Source organism: Bos taurus, chromosome 7 (genome assembly GCF_002263795.3).
Source record: "Bos taurus isolate L1 Dominette 01449 registration number 42190680 breed Hereford chromosome 7, ARS-UCD2.0, whole genome shotgun sequence".
Classification (NCBI taxonomy): Eukaryota; Metazoa; Chordata; class Mammalia; order Artiodactyla; family Bovidae; genus Bos; species Bos taurus.
This window is the reverse complement of record NC_037334.1, coordinates 34506961-34524430: the sequence shown is the minus strand read 5'-3', so window position 1 is coordinate 34524430 and position 17470 is coordinate 34506961. Positions and strand designations below refer to the sequence as shown.

The 17470-nt window shown below is 44.3% G+C and overlaps 1 protein-coding gene across 4 annotated transcripts in view; it reads left to right on the top strand.

Annotated features, from left to right (window-relative positions):
• Positions 1-17470, top strand: part of TNFAIP8 (TNF alpha induced protein 8) — a 145226-nt gene that overhangs the window by 95268 nt on the left and 32488 nt on the right. The window contains exon 1 of one of the 4 annotated variants that reach the window (NM_001083711.3): positions 3918-4027. The exons of the other annotated variants lie outside the window; for them this stretch is intronic. Within the exon in view, the coding sequence (NP_001077180.1) occupies positions 3997-4027 (31 nt within the window). The 5' untranslated portion in view covers positions 3918-3996. Of the gene's footprint in view, positions 1-3917; positions 4028-17470 lie in introns of those variants that run through there. 4 annotated transcript variants of the gene reach the window in all.

Here is a 17470-nt window from a genome sequence, read left to right as displayed (position 1 = left end):
TGGGCGGCTGTAAGGAAAAGGCCCAAAGCCCAGGCATTTTTCCAACAGCTTTATTGATGCATAATTTAAGAGAAGATGTTTCTGCTGTTCTATGATAAAGTTCAGTTGAGAGGTGGTATTAATATCTTCCTTAGAACCAAGGTCACTTGGAAGGTTGAACTCCAAGTCTGTGATCAAAATTACCAAAATTTGCCAGTAAGCTCCAGGTGAGCAGAGTTCTTTTACATGTGACACACATAAATATTTGGTAATGACTGACTGAAAAAAAAAGAAAAAGAAAAAAACCACCAGAATCTTGGTGGTGATGGTGTAGCTGCTAAGTCCTGTCTGACTCTTGCCACCCCAATGGACTGTAGCCCACCAGGCTTCTCTTTCCATGGGATCTCCCAGGCAAGAATACTGGAATGGGTTGCCATTTCCTCCTCCAGAAGATCTTCCTGATCCAGGGATCTCAGATTCTTAGCTTGCATTTTAACTCAGGTCCGTGCAAGTGGTAAAGAATCCGCCTGCCAATGCAGAAGACGTAGGAGATGTGGGTTCCATCCCTGGATTGGGAAGATCCCCTGGAGGAGGAAATGGCAACGCACTCCAGTATTCTTGCCTGGAAAGTTCCATGGACAGTGGAGCCTGGTTGGCTACAGTCCATGGGGCCATAGAAAGTCAGACATGACTAAGTAAGCTCTTACCTACATAAACGTAGGTAAGCTACTATTTTTAGGCTACTATACAGAGAGTGCTGTGGAAAAAATAAACATAGAAAGCTCTGCACAGTTTTTCTGATGATTTCATAGAACATGTACAAAATATATACATCATTTTAACTGACATCCTGATGTTACATATTATACAGTTGTAGTTCAGAGGAGTGAAGTAAGAAGTCAGAAAGAGCTAATCAGAGGCAGACACCGAACTCATACTTTATTTTACTAATACAGTCAGCTGGTTTCTCCTTTTAGGTGGTTAAGGAAATTTAGATAAATTTGCAGTTAACCACAAAACAAAGAAATAAATGCTTCCAAACAATAAAACATTTGTCTATAAAACTTCCAAGAAGGATGTGGATGCTTTCACATGGGGAAGTCATAGACTATCTGGAAATTTGGATCCTAAAGAAGAGTGGTTTTGGAGGAGGATAGGACAAGATGGAGAGAGGCTAAGATACACTCACAAAATAAACCGAGCCTGCCTTGCACTGGAGCTAGATCGGGACTTTGTTCCTCAAGGTGACTGCTGGGCTACATTTAAATACAAAAGAAGTTTCTTGCCAGGTTTCTTGAGGACCCCAGTGAAAGTCAAAGATCAACCTAGCTGCTAAAATGATTCTAAATTGGATTAAGAGGCTGACACAGCAGTGCTTTAACTGTTCATTCAGCAGTTGTTCTCCTTGGCTAACCTGAGCAAAGCTGAGGGCCTTTTTGTGAACCCAGCTTAAAAACAAGTCGGATGTTAAGGACATGTACTTTAACACACTTTTGTGGTTTGAACATAATTGGACTTGCAGAAAGACCTTTTATAAATCACTCTTATGGGGACACTTTCTGAAGGAAGAGGGTAAAAGTGAGCCCTTCCTGTGACTGGTGAGACGGACTTTGTGTTTTGTGAATTTGCATAATCATCACCTTGAAATCATCACCTTGCGTCTTACTCCAATTATAGATGAATGGGAGCTATCTTTGTGAAGTTCACAGCCCTGGTGAGATGCTGCTGGGCTCCTGGCAGACATCTGTGGAAGTCTGGGCTGCCATGGGGGAGGGCAAAGGACAGATGGTGTGTGTGGGGTGGGGTGGGGGGACTTCCAGAATGATTCCTTAGACAAGACAGGAAAGGTCGCTTCTGACTAGTGAGGGAGCATGTCTCAGAATGACCTTCATGTATCCTCCTTAAGTCTGAAGTTACAGAATGAAGTTACTAAGTTACTGCATCTTAGCAGCTCAGGATGTGTGGCACTGGGGACCTCGCAGTTAACTGGGACTTTCAGAAGGGTGCAGCCTGGTGAGGTCAGCTTCCGGAAGGCTCCACAATACTGATACTTTCCAGATGTTTCTCCTCTTTTCTCCTTTCTGACCAGCTATGTCTTCCTCTCATCATTCTGTCCTGTCCTTTCAAGGAATTGAGATGAAATAACTGCCTGGTGTCTTAGGTGTGATAGAATCACTCAGCAGTAGGAAGTGATTTAATATCTTATATTAATATTTATAATAGTCTTCACTGCTTGTGACTCGCATAAACACTCTTTTTTCCTGTTCAAACCCAATATTGGAATAAAACACTAGAGTATCTTTTACAAAAAATTACTTTTAATGGTGCAATAGTTTGTAATAATCTGTGTAGGAGTTTATGGTTTTCAAAGCACTTTTTGCTTATATTACCTTATTTAATCCCCAGAATAAATCTGAGGAGTAATTAATACTCTTTAAACTCTCTTTTTCCAGATGAGGAAAGGGAGGCCCAGAGAAGTTAAATAATTCACTCAAGGTCATACAAATAATAAATGGCAGAACTAAATCTTAATTCAGACTCTTTACATCTGTATCTTTTTGGGAGGGATTGGGGGCAAGAGGAGAAGGGGACGACAGAGGATGGGATGGCTGGATGGCATCACTGACTCGATGGACGGGAGTCTCAGTGAACTCCGGGAGTTTGTGATGGACAGGGAGGCCTGGCGTGCTGCGATTCATGGGGTCGCAAAAAGTTGGACACGACTGAGCGACTGATCTGATCTGATCATTAAATTTATATTTACTATAGAGCCTATTCACTAAATTTACTGTAGAGCCTCTCTTCTTATTTTTTGCCCGTATAAAACGAGGGAAATGAGGGAAAGGAAAGCAGCTGGAAAATGAATTTATTAAAAGAATGTAACTTTTCTCACAGTTTCCTAATGGATCTTTCAGGTATGTTATTTGAGGACCTGTTGCCTTTTATCTGTAGTGAAACTAGTGCTCTGCAAATTCCTCCATTAAGACAGATATGTCGGTGGCAGCTCTTGTTCCCCCTTCTCCAAAGGAAAAACTAAGGCTTCACAAAACTGAGACATCTTCCTCTCAGCTGGTGGACCCGACCAGGGGGCAGAATTGAGATCTCCTCTAAGAACTCTCCAGCCTCTTTATTCTCTCAGCGTTTCAAAAGCCTGAATACCTCCCCGACCCCCACTCCCACCCCCTGACCCCCGCCTTTGGCTTGCAGCCTTCGAAGAAGAGAGTGGCGCCCCCTCCGTCTGGGAATGGCCCTTTGGGGTAACTGCAGAGCACTTAGTGCACCCAGGTTGGGGTTTGAGTAAGTCATGCGGGTTATGCTGAATGACTAAGCCTTTGGTCTGCTTTTCCTGTGTAAAGGTAAGGGTGGAGTTCCCGCCTACCCGCACCTTTCTTCAAAATGCCCCCTTCCTGGGCTTGTGCCGCAGGTCCTTCCAGCCTCATGGACCAATATCCACGTTACTTTGCTGCAAAAAATAATGTACAAAACCCAGCAGCTTTAAAATCCTTCATTTGGGGCCTTTAAGTCCCCAAGACACAGAAAGTTAAATGGGCGTCGAAAAATGGAACCTAAAGATGGAGGTGCATGTCTTTGACCGCGTCTGCATTTGTGATTTATGTAAAACAGCAGAGATGTGCCTTTCTTTTCTTCCCTGCATATCGATTTCCCAGGCGTGGCCCATCCTGGGTCCCGGCGGCCGGCGCCCCTCTGCCGGGCCCCTCCGCAGATCAGCCCCACCTGCGTGCGCCCAGCCACGAGCCGCCAGGTCGCCCGCCTGCGACGGGCTGGGGCGCGCGGCCCCGGGGGCGGACTCCCGCCGCCCAGCTGAGACGCGATTCGTCACTCTTGCAGAACTTTCCCCCTGAAAATCCCTGCACCAGAACCAGCCCTCCCGCCCCGCGGAGGTTTTGATTTTAGAGACTTTCCTTCCTTTTTATTTTCTGTGTGCTGGTTTTGGCTGCCAGCTCGTGCAAGTACATGTCCGCGGTCGTCGCCCCTGCAGCCGCCTACCCGGACACCATGCACTTCGAGGCAGAAGAATCCAAGGAAGGTATGGTTTGGATTTGGTTGAGGGGTCGCCCGCCAAGTTCTGCGGAGGAATGTGGAAGCAGGGCGGCGGGGTAGTGGAGCAGATACGAGTTTAAAAGTGAGCGATGGGTACTTTGTCCGTTCTGACTGCGCCTTCGCTGCTGGTTTCAGGGCGACTGTGCCGAATACACTTCTCACCCCGCGGCCGGTCAAAGGGGAGGGAGGAAGAGTCAATCCTGGCTCTGCCAGTCCACTAAACGCTGCTTTCTAGATCTTTCTGGAAACGAAACAGCCCCAGTATTGACTCCAAGAATGCGAAATGTATTTAGAAGAGCACTGCCTGCCTGCAGTCTGGACAGTAGAAAGCTGGATCCCTTGGAAGAGCCCTAGGAGTCCAGGGTCCCTTGAAAAGGGATTTCAGAAATTGGAAACTTTGTGTGTTTCCGGCTAAAGGGGGAAGCTGCGTGCGGGGGAGAAGTGAAAGATCTTTATTTGAGAAATAGGTGTTTTTTTTTGTTTTTTTTTTTTAAATCCTTGCTGACTTTTCAGCAGTGAATTTATTTTGTTGGGGGGCTTTAAGGGGGTTGAGAGATATGAGGGAGGGCTTGTGCAACTTGAAACTGAGAAGAGTTTGTCTGTTTCTAACTTTGCCAAAGCAAAGGGTTTCCATTTACTCCTAACAGAGCGGGTGACAGGGCTGGAAAAACTCCAACCAAAACACAATTATACGCTGGTGTTAGTTCGGGGAGTTTATTTGTGTGTGAGTGTTTGTACGCTTTGTTTCCTGAAACTTTATGTATACAAAAGTCCTCTTGTAAGTTGAGGTAAAAGTGGGGGAAATGAGAGAGTAAGAGAGCAGACTGTGCAAGATTGTGAAATTTCTTTCTTTTTAAGTAGTCTCTTGGGAAACGGGTAAATTTCGAATCAATCATAGCAGCTCAGAGAGCCTGAGGAGCAGAAAGGAACCCCATCGTTTCTCGGTTTGGTAGATACCAGTCAGGGAGAGCCCTGGAAATTTGTCCTCTTCTTTTCCTGATTCCCATCCCTAAAGTTAAGCCCTGTATTTCAAGATGTGGTCTCTGTGGGCTGAAATTTCCTTTATTGTGCTGTGCGAGGGAAGCAGTCAATAAAAAACAGTCTTGTTTAATAGAAATATGGGACTGGTGTGAATGAGAAATGACAGCCAGGAGCATTGTTTTTGAGCTTGATGTGGGAACTTGGGGGATTAATGTTTCTTTGCTGCCGTGGAGTCTGTACTGATGGAGCTTTGTGCTGTTGGAGGCTTTTCTTTTAAACAGCGATGTGCAACTGGGGTTGAAGGCACATGGGCTGAGAGAAGCCAATAGTGAACTTTTATATGAATTACGAGTAGCACTTACATTGGTATTTTTCTCCCAGGCATGCTTTTTTCTTTTGGGGGAAAAAAAAAAAAACTAAAACAAAACAGTGAGGAGAAAGTGGAAAAACAGTATCCCAAAGCATATTCTTTGGGATACATTCTTTCAGCCAGCACCCACATTCTTCTCTCCAGCCCAGCTCACCCATTGCAAGCCTGAAAACTGGATGGAGGTGAAGAGATGCCTTAATGCACACCCCCTTGTTCCTAACCTTTCCCTTTCCCTTGCCATCACTTACATTCTGCAAATCTGTAGCAAATTATCCTCCCTCTGTTATTTACTGAATGCCCAACATGTTTCTTTTTATATAATATGAGGTGCTTGAGTTTTAAGTTGATGGCAGTTAGAATAGGATGTAGAATAACTCTTGAGGGAGATGAAACAAATAACTTTATTAACAAATGGAATCATAGTAGCTTCTACCAGGAAATAAAGGACTAGTGTGTATATATGTGTGTTTGTGTGTGTGTGCGCGTGTGTGTCCCGGGCAGTTCTGACAAGATTTGTTATTGGCTGTGATCTAGAATCCTCTGCTTAGCTACCACCACTCAGAAAGGAGCAATGCTGTTTATTTTTATTTTTTAAAAAAGATTTTTTGATGTGGACTGTTATAAAGTCTTTATCAAATTTGTTACAATATTGCTTCTGTTTTATGTTTTGGTGTTTTGGCCCCAAGGCATGTGGGATCTTAGCTCCCCAACCAGGGATCAAACCCTCACCCTCTGCAGTCAAAGGTGAAGTCTTAACCACTGGACCACCAGGGAAGTCCCTCAGTGCTGTTTAAATAGCTCAGTTATCTTTATTGTCTATCCTTACAAATTCTGTCCCTTCTCCTTAGCTTTTTTTTTTTCCCCTCCTTGTGGATTTATGTATCCCATCTAGTGTGAGATCACCACAAGTTCTTCACAGTGTCCGCATCGCAAGCAAATTGCCTTCCGATGCTTCATGCCTGATTTGCCATACTGGGAGATACTTTAAATCATTAGTCTGAACTGCAGTGAGAGACTAGTATATGTTGTTTAGGGTTGAATATGAAACAAAATATCTGGTTGAATTCAGAAATCCTTGCAGGCCAACACATTTGTGTATGTGAGTGAATGTAGAAGCAAATGACTGGGGATATTGTTAAGCCACTGTAGCTTAGGACAAACTTGACTCTGTGCCAGGAGTGCTGAGCCTCCGTCCTCAGTCAAAAGCCACCTCCTAAAGAATCAATTTAATTTTTCCTGCTTACAAATGAATAGGTGATTGTGCTTGAGTATTAAACAGAGAAAAAGAACTCAGACCTTGCTAGATTAGAAGCTGAGTGAGTTTAAGATATCCTGGCATAAAATGAATAGGAAAGCAAGAGAAAGGGAGGAAGAAACCTACTTTATTAAACAGGGGAAGACTGTTGAAAAAATACCAACAGTTTCCCATGGATGGGGGCTTCTTGAGGAGATGCGTTGATGGCCATATTTTTGGCATTTAATTGATTCCTGTTGAATAAATTTCTTAATTATGAGGTAGGAGAAATGAATCACAATTAAGATCTCTGCAGATCTTTCTAGTGCTAAGCATTGAGGGGTCTGGGGCTCCTCTGACTTGGTTATTGAAGCTTTGGTACCAAAAAATGAGGAGGCCACTATTAAGGAGCTGCTTTGGGAGGGCTGAGCTGTGAGTGAGCTCGGCTCCTCCTGTCTTGCCCATAATAGCACTTTCCGCCACGGCCTCACCTAGTTCTCTCATGCCTCACCAGGACTGCTATTTCACAAAGAAAACAGTAGCCATTAGGCAACTCCCTCACTTCCTGCTTTCAAACCGACAGATTCACCTTTACCCACACCCATCCTCCCAGTGTCTGTGGAAGGCGTGGTTCCTGTTGGAAGGAGCGGAAGGAGGCTCCTTCTACTGTGGGCTCCTCACTGCACAAGTTGGCCTCACGTCTTTCCTGGCTCCTGCCCTTCTGTGTATAGATGGGCCCAAGCTCCCTACTTTGGGGGTGTTGGCACTTGATGGTCTTTCTGCCTGAAATTCTTCTCCCCACCTGACCCCCTTTCCCGGGTCGGGTTTTTGGGTTGGAAGGCCCTTTCTGAACCTCCAACTTTAAAATCCCTTACTGCAGTCTCTCAGAACACCTAACCTTTTTGTGGCCAATACCACATTGTTTAGCATCTTTCTCTAGACCACAAGCTCTTGAGGGCAAGACCATATCTGTTTTATTCCCCACTGGGTCTCCAAGACCTATGCAATGAGAGGTGATCATTCAGTATTTAAAAAATGAATGAATGATCTTCATTCCTTAGAGGTAATCCTCAGTACTTTGTTAATTTTAGGCATATATTTCTCCTATAAAATGAACCTGCTTTTTTTTTTTTTTTCTTTTTTACCTTTTGCATGATGCCTACGTTCTCACTCTTTGTCATCCTTCATCCATTGAAGTCTGTCTTTTTCTCCATTCAGTTCAGTTCAGTTCAGTCGCTCAGTCGTGTCCAACTCTTTGCGACCCCATGAATCGCAGCACGCCAGGCCTCCCTGTCCATCACCAACTCCCGGAGTTCACTCAGACTCACGTCCATCGAGTCAGTGATGCCATTACTCCACTGAAATTGCCCAGATCACCAGTGACTTCCCAGGTGCCAAAACCACCAGTGACCTAGCATTCATATTTTCGCCCCGATCTTACTTGACTTGGTTTTGCAGTGCTTGACACTAGAAGACCGGTGTCCTGGCAGTCCTAGATTCCTCCCTGAGTTCCTATGCCTCTACACTCTCTAGCTGTTTCTTTCTAATCTCTTAGAGCACCAGTCTAGGCTTTTCTAAAAGTTACCTGTACAGCCAGCTGCCTGGTAAACACCATGCTTCTTTTTTTAAAGTGCAGAATAGCTGGTTTATAATGTTGTGTTAGTGGTTCTATGTGTGTGTGATATATATATATATATATATATATATATATATATATATAATATAATATATATTATATTATTAACATTATATTAATATATTTTTATATATTATATAAAATAATATATATATAATATTCTCTTCCATTATAGTTTGTTGTAAAATATTGAATATAGCTCCCTGTGCAGTAGGACCCTGTTGGTTATCTATTTTATATATAGTAGTTTATACCAGGCTCCTAATTTCTCCCTCCCATCCCTTTTCCCCTTTGGTAACCATAAGTTTGTTTTCTATGTCTGTGAGTCCTGGTAAACACCATGCTTTGACTGTCATATGGGTATCTCACATTCAACAGATCTGCACTGAGCCTGTCATTTCCTACTCTTCACAAATCTCACCCTCCTTTTGTCTCATCACTGAATATCACAGCACTCTTTTTAGCTTCCAAACTGCAAATCTGCTAGTTGTCTTAATCCCACCCTCTCCTTTATCTTCAGCTTTCACCTGGCACTTCCTCCTCCTCATTATCTATTGAGTGCATCTCCTTCTCTTCATTTTCCTGGACCCTGCCTTGCTTCAGGTCCTCAGTATTTGTGCCTTCATGAATACAATAACTACCTCTCTCATCAGGATTCTTGGTTGCAACAAATAGAAATTGATTCCTGCTAGGAAAATCCCATGGACGGAGGAGCCTGGTAGGCTGCGGTCCATGGGGTTGCTAAGAGTCAGACACGACTGAGTGACTTCACTTTCACTTTTTACTTTCATGCATTAGACAAGGAAATGGCAACCCACTCCAGTATTCTTGCCTGGAGAATCCCAGGGACAGGGGAGCCTGGTGGGCGGCCATCTATAGGGTCGCACAGAGTCAGACACGACTGAAGTGACTTAGCAGCAGCAGCAGCAGAATCATGAGGAATGGATTGAAATGAAGGATGTCTTGAAAGTTTACTGGGTTAGTTCACACATCCCCAGAAAGAATTAGCCTCTGAAAGATACATCAGGAAATGCAGCCAAGAATCTCCTGGTTAGGACCTCACGATGGCCTTGGCCTCCTGTGTATTTTTCAGTTCCATCTCAGATGGGACTCCAGATGTGCCTGAATATTTAGTCATGCTCCACATTTAAAAATCTCAGAAGTAAGCCAGCTGTTTGTCAGTGCTGGGTTGTGTCCTTGCCCTTACTGCTTGAGGGAGAGATATCCTCTGGTTCCAGCTTTGCTGCAACCACTTGCAAAATGAGGGTTTCTTCAGAATTAGGAAGGGACTTCTGATGTGGATCACCGAAACAGCCACAGACATCTACCACTCCATGGGACTGGTCCATGCGACCCTAGTGCTACCCTGCCTATTTTCTTCCTTGTTCCCTCAGCAAACGTTTCCTTTGTTGGGCTCACTCTCTTGCCCCTCCTTAAGTGGGTAACGTGTCCAGCAGGACCCAGTCTGGAGTCGAGGATCTTTCACAGGGTTCCCATAATACCCTGTACTTCCTGCAGTTGTACCTTGTTTTCATGTATTATAGCCATTAGTCTTCTTTTCCTTTGCCTCCTCTGTGTTATGAGTTTTTTTTTTTCCTCTTCAGTAAGCAAGATTTGTGCATGGTTTGTTTTTGCTTGACCTAGGACCTCTATTTAGGAGGGCCTAAAAAGCATTGTCAAATTAATCAGTTTAAAAATGAAATTACATGACATGAAACTTTTTAGAGCACTGCTTAGAGATCATCCAGCCTTGCTTTTATAGGAATAGTGCCTTCCAAACCTAGAGAACAAATTTATATAGTGTTTCTTAAATTCTCCACTGAAGTACTTTTAATGGCAGAGGCAAAACAAGCATGTGTCTTTAATCACGGGCATTGGGGCCCAAGATGGCTTGCGAGCATCTCAAATTGCCTTGAGGACCAAAGAAGTGATTTTGAAACTAAAGTGTACTGAGTACTTTCCTGTGTCGGGCACAGTGCTAATTAAGCATCTGATTATGTATATTAATCTCATTTGATACTTGTCTAATAACCCTTTGTTTTAGTTCTGCATAATGATTAAGAAAACTGAGGTTCCGAGAGGTTAAAAACCATGCCTGAAACCACAAAACCAGAAAAGGTAGAATCAAGATTTGAATGGAAGCCGTCTATCCATAGACCCTGATGGGATGTGGTACTTCCAGGGCTCTCCCCCATCCTCAAGTAATTTGAACACTCAAGAGAATGCTGTCTGTGAGTCCTGGGTCCACTTGTACCCCATTTCTGAGAAGACAGGAGTAGAGAGACCAGGTACCTTGGAGGAGAAAGAGAAGAGTCCCGGCACATGGGCAGGGAGTCTTGAGCGCATCCTTCTACCCCTGATGCAGGAGATCTAGGAACCCAACAGGGCTGGGTGGGAGGTTCTGGAGCCTACGCCAGCAAGAGAGACCAGAGTACCTATGGGAGAGGAGAAAGGACCTCACTTTCTGAACCAGAGGACAGCTTGAGAATGGAGAGCTTGGACTTCCCAGGTCACTGGGCATGTGTGTGTTATGTTATTACAATAGGGTGACTTTGTAGCTCCACTGAGTCTCCAGTTTCTTTAAAATCTGCTAGGTGTATAGATACATGTGAGTGATTCTCAGCAGAGTTGTGTTCCACTCAATTAGTCATCTCTCCTGATAACATGTTAACTTGTTGGGCACATGCACAGGCATTTACACTCTCAATTGTAGCCCTCTTCAGTGTTAGTGTCACGTAACAGGTGCCTGACCTGTTCCTTGGTGCTTCTGCTGTGGTTTCTCTGAGCCACAGGTTGCCTTGAGTCCCTCTCACCAGAATCTGCCAGAGCTGGGGTCCGAATTCCTGGTGGGTTTTTTGGAAACCAGTCTGGATCACAAACTTGTAGTCAAACGACTGAGATCAGTCAAATGCCAGGACAGTGTCTGAGCTTTGTGCCCCAGCACATGCACCAGTCTTGCAGAACCTTCCGGGAACCTCATGGTTGGCATTTCCCCACCTCCTAGAAATTTTAATTCTTCAAAAAGTAGAGACTTCCACTACAAAGAAGGGGACCAATATCTGTCAGAGTATTGATCATAGAAAAGCTCATTTGTTCCATGGTGGTGGTTTATTAATATCTTCTATAATCTAAAAGCTCAATGGTATCAATAAGCTCCCACACCACGGGTGCCTTCCCTGTTTTAACCTCACGTCCTGTGGCAGCTTATAAATCAAGTTCATTGCTAAGCATCACTTTACCAGTGTTCTCCCCCCTTTCCCCAGCCCTGCTTTGCCCAGAGAGTGGTGAGTTCAGAGGTGAAGCTGTAGTTCAGCTCTGATGAAATCCATAGCCCTTGGTACAGCTGACCTTGATGTCATATATAATGTAGAAGGTGCAGCCCATGCTTTAAAACATCGAACTTTGATGTGATTATGTTTCCTTTTATACAGTCATTAGCCTTAGAGTGCAGTGTGCTGACAAGGACTAAAAATGGCAAGTCCATCTAAGATCCATGCCATACTGTCTCCTTACAGGGTACCTCACTGGTAACCTGGTGTTGCCTGACCCCCCACCCCAGCTCTGTAAGCTTAATTATCCTGGGGCCTTTTTCTTCTTCACTTCTGAAATTTTCATCAGAATGAATTTGCATCACACCTTTCTTGTCCTTGCATGAGGATGCCCTTGGGAGAACCAGGATAACATGGCTGATGAAATTCCCCGCTCCTGGCAGTTGATAATCCAGGAAGAAGCAAGAGAATGCAGTAGGGTGAGACAAAGTCTCAGGACCCAGTGATTTCAATTCAGAATAATGCAGCACATCATTTCATTAATAATGCAGAATAATCCTAGAGTTGCCACAAACCATTTATTTGTCAACATTTCCATCCATATGAGAAAGATGCTAACAACTTGGGAGACAGTGAGGTAAACATGGCTGTATACTTCTCTTCATTCAGTACATTGTACCTAAAAAGATAGTATAAGCTGAAATTTAAAAAAAATCAAATCATTATATATATATGTGTGTAATATTTAAGGAAGGCCTACAGTGCAAAGCTTTTTGTAATGAAATTGCCCCCTACAAATATAAGTAGAATCCCCATGTCTGAGAGTTAAAAGCAACTCTGAAGGGCCTTCCGTCTAACTTTATTTTGAGATGAGGAACCAAGGCCTAGAAAGGTGATGTTTAGGTCCTTCTGTCCACCTTGTACCTGTTTGGCAAACGAGAAATTTCACAAGCCTAGGTTTTAGCATCGCGGATTTTTGCATGAGATCTCCTGGAAGCAGGACAACCTAATTTGTTTGTGGGTGTCCTACACTGCCATTCGGGGGAATTTGCCAAACCTAAGTGGAATGGTTGAACACACAGAGATTTACAATTTCACCTTCTCTTATGTGCTCCTCAGGAAAGTGAAAGATAAGGAGGTACCGTGAAATGAAATTTCGCTCTGCAATAGAGCCTTCAAGATCCCTGGTTTTCAAAGTGGTAGACTGAGTGAGAGGTGATTAAGAGTGAGCTCAGTTGTTTTCATTCCTTTGAGAACATGGCTCAGGAAAATTAACTCCATAGCTGCTGATGGGGCAGGGGTGTCCTTCCTTGGGGGGAAGCTTTGCATGTATGTGGCCGAGCACTGGTATTTGGACACCAGACATGCAGTTGCAGGAGCAGGTGGGTGGCTCTCAACCAGATTTTCCCCAGAGCCCTGGGAGCCCGGTGCAAGCTAGGGGTCAGAACACATAGTTTTCTGAGAAGCAGCTCAGTATTCCCTCAGCCATTGATCACAATTCCTGAAAGACTAGTTGCTTGGATCCTTTTTCTTCCAGTTGTATTAAGATATAATTGACATGCAATGCTGTCTAAGTTTAAGGTGTATGGCATAATGATTTGATGTACATATATCATGAAATGATTATCACAATGAATTTAGGGGAGATATGTCATCTCATATAGGTTCAAAATTAAAGAAACAAAAAAAATTGTTTTTTTCCTTGTGATGAGAGCTCTTAGGATTCACTCTCTTAAAAACTTGTATGTATAGCACATAGCAGTGTCAGTTATATTTATCACATATCTTAAATCTTGTTCTAAGGGCTTCAGAACCTTGAGGGAGACTTAGGTATGGAGCTGGAGTGTGTGATGAGTGAATGACTGCTGAATGGATTGCTCTGAGAAACTGTAACTCCTGTGTTGTTAGGTTGGTACCTTATGATGTTTATGGTTTTGAAGATATACGGGGGGGTGTGTTTGTGTATATAGCACTGTCCGTGGACTTACGTGGGAATGCAGTCTCCAGCTTCATCGTGACAAACAAGATTTAATTGCATAAATAACTGGGAGTAAACTTCTTCCAAGGAGATGTGGAAGCAAAGAGGCCACTAAGCTGAGTGCCCTAGGTGAGCACGTCAGCCCGAGGCCTGAAGCCTTCCAAGACTTCATGTGCCCACACCAGGGTTGCCTGTCAGGAAGAGAATAAGCGATTTATGAACTTTCCTTTCATCGTGACTTGCCATGTATCTAGCCGTCAGTTCAGCTGGCCCAGGTATGTGTTTTCATGTGGCCCCCGCCTAGGCTGAGGAGCTGGGGATCAGAGGTGTCCCCAGAGCACAGGCTGCTCTGCTCACTGTGGACAGTCCTGTTTCCTGGGTGCAGCCTCTCTCCCTCCATCACTGCCGCGTTCTGTGGGCCTTGGATACTCACAGCAGCAAATGTTGGCAAAGTTAGTACTTTTGTGTGTGGAGAGCCCAGCCCTCAAAGAACTCCTAGTTCAGGGCATCACATGCAGCACGTGTGCATTCATAGTACAGAATGCAAGGTGGGGGTTTAGGCTGAGTGCAGGCCAGAGGATGATGTGGTAGACCCTTTGAGAATCTAGAGACTGTTTTCAGCAGACATCACAGGCACTGGTGCCTCCACAGAGGGGTTGGCTAGGACTTCAGTGAGGCCCTTTAGGGAAGATGAGTGGAAAGAAGAGTGGAAGAAGAAGGTTTAGAGCACCATGGAGTGGAGGGTTCATGGCAAGCCTTGGTGGGCCATACTGCAGCAGTACATGGCACCAGCCTAGAAGTCAAGCTGCCCAGAGGGACACTCTGTAGCAGACAAGGCACTGGGCATCAGGAGACCAGTTCTCCTCCTGACTTTGCCCTTGGTTGTCTGTGCAACTTTCAGTCACGGATGAGTCTCTCTGAACTTCAGCCTTCCTCATTAGAAAAGTGCAGGCATTGACTGTAGACTAAAGCATGCTCTGTATAGTGAAGAACAGGAAGCCTGGTGTGCTTCATTCCTTGGGGTTGCAGAATCAGACATGACTTAGCGACAGAACAACAACGAATGCCCCATATACCATTTAGGAGGCAAACAAAATTATTGTAAGAAACTGTGGGATTTGAACTGGAACACGGCAGGTGCAAAGTAGTGTTTTAGGAATACTAAGTGGACGAGTATCATATCTTTTTGCTTTTTCATACTGTTCATGGGATTCTCAAGGCAAGAATACTGAAGTGGTTCACCATTCCCTTTTCCAGTGGACCATGTTTTGTCAGAACTCTCCACCATGACCCATCTGTCTTGGGTGGGCCTACATGGCATGGCTCATAATTTCACTGAGTTTAGACAAGTCTGTGGTCCATGTGATGAGAAAGTGAAGAAGAACTAAAGAGCCTCTTGTTGAAAGTGAAAGAGGAGAGTGAAAAAGTTGGCTTAAAACTCAACATTTAGAAAACTAAGATCATGGCATCCGGTCTCATCACTTCATGGCAAATAGATGGGGAAACAATGGAAACAGTGACAGACTTTACTTTTGGGGGCTCCAAAATGACTGCAGATGGTAACTGAAGCCATGAAATTAAAAGATGCTTCCTCCTTGGAAGAAAAGTTATGACCAATTTAGACAGCATATTAAAAAGCAGAGACATTACTTTGCCGACAAAGGTCTGACTAGTCAAAGCTATGGTTTTTCCAGTAGTCATGTATAGATGTGAGAATTGGACTATAAAGAAAGCTGAGCACCAAAGAATTGATGCTTTTGAACTGTGGTGCTGGAGAAGACTCTTGAGAGTCCCTTGGACTGCAAGGAGATCCAACCAGTCAATCCTAAAGGAAATCAGTCCTGAATATTCATTGGAAGGACTGATGCAGAAGCTGAAACTCCAATACTTTGGCCACCTGATGTGAAGAACTGACTCATTGGAAAAGACCCTGATGCTGGGCAAGATTGAAGACAGCAGAAGGGGATGATGGAGGATGAGATGGTTGGATGGCATCACTGACTCAATGGATGTGAGTCTGAGTAATCTCCGAGAGTTGGTGATGGACAGGGAGGGCTGGCGTGCTACAGTCCATGGAGTCGCAAAGGACTGGACATGACTGAGCATTTGAACTAAACTGAAGCAGACAAGAACCCTAGATTGGTCTGGAGGACCAACTGAGCCAGGGTAAATGAGCCCAGGCAGAAAAGTGTGTGCATCTTCAGTCAGAAGAGGAAAATGGGTTTCCCTGATGTGAGCTGTGAGGGGAAAATTGGAGAGAGAGGTGAGGGCTGGTCTGTGGAGTTAGTCTCTGAGAATACCCACTTTTATAAGGGAAAGAGGTAGATGCATCCAGTAAAGGAAATAGAAATGGAGACACTCAGTAAGTAGGAGGAAACCCGAGAGAGAACAGGGCTTTAGAAGCCAGGGGAATGAGAGCCCCGTGGAGGTGGTGGTCAGCCATGTCTGAGGAGAGGTGCTGTAGAAAATAGCTTTGCTGTTTTCTCCTTAGGCCTCAGTAAAAGCTGGGAGCCTGTGTTTGAAGAGCTCATCTTCTGAGAACCCCTCACAAATGTTCAATCAATATTTAGCGTATAAAAACACAACATAAAATTTACCATCTTAACCATTTTAAGTAGATGGTGGGAAGTGGGGGCAACCCAGATGGCATAGTGGTAAAGAATCCACCTGCCAGTGCAGGAGACATGGGCTCGATCCTGAGTTGGAAAGATTCCCTGGAGTAGGAAATGGCAACCCAGTCCAGTATTCTTGCCTGGAAAATTCCACAGACAGAGAAGCTTGGCAGGCTACAGTCCATGGGATCACAGAGTCAGACATGACTGAGCACACACACATTTGGGGCCCGGGGGTTGACTGCCCCACCTGTGAGCAGGTGCCCAAGCTCCTGAGGAAGGAAGACTTTGATTATCCAGGACCTCCAGGTCCTAGTTGCCTGCAGATTCCTTCCTGATCTCTACCCCCTTCACCTCTGACCTCTCCCTGTAGCATTGCACAAAATCAGCCCTGGTGCATGAGGGTAAGAAGTGAATATAGGTGTAAAATTTAATCCAGTTCTTCATACTGCAGACTGTAACTGCAGCCACGAAATTAAAAGATGCTTGCTCCTTGGAAGGGAAGCCATGACAAACCTAGACAGCATATTAAAAAAGCAGAGACATTACTTTGCCAAGAAAGGTCTGTATCATCAAAGCTATGGTTTTCCCAGTAGTCATGTATGGGTGTGAGAGTTGGGCCATAAAGAAGGTTGATTGCTAAAGAATTGATGCTTTCGAATTGTGGTGCTGGAGAAAACTTTTGAGAGTCCTTTGGACAGCAGAGAGATCAAACCAGTCAGTCCTAAAATAAATCAACCCTGAATATTCATTGGAAGGACTGATGCTAAAGCTGAAGCTCCAATCCTTTGGCCACCTGATGCAAAGAGCCAACTCATTGGAAAAGATCCTGATGCTGGGCAATATTTAAGGCAGGATGAGTAGGGGACAATAGAGGATGAGATGGTTCGATAGCATCACTGACTCCAAGGACATGAGTTTGAGCAAAGTCCTGGTGTTAGTGAAGGACAGGAAAGTTTGGCATGCTGCAGTCCATGGGGTTGCAAAAAGTTGGATATGACTTAGCGACTGAACAACAACAACAACAGCAGCAACCTACTGAGAAAAAGTTTGGTCCAGTCTGAGAATTAGAGAGTTTTTCTCTCCTCCCTTTCACCTACTTTCACTTCCTGTCTGCCTAACTGTTTTCTTCCTGTGACAGGAACACATGTCTTGGAAAACCACTGATGCTTCTGCCAGGGATACCCTAGATCTGACATGTAATATGAAGATCTGACATGTAATATGAAGATCTGACATGTAATATGAAGACCAAAATATGAGGGTTTTGGTCTTATACATGTTAAATAGGATTTGGGCCATGCTAGTAAACTGAGCCATCCTGAGGAATTTTTAATTTCCCCTGAGGT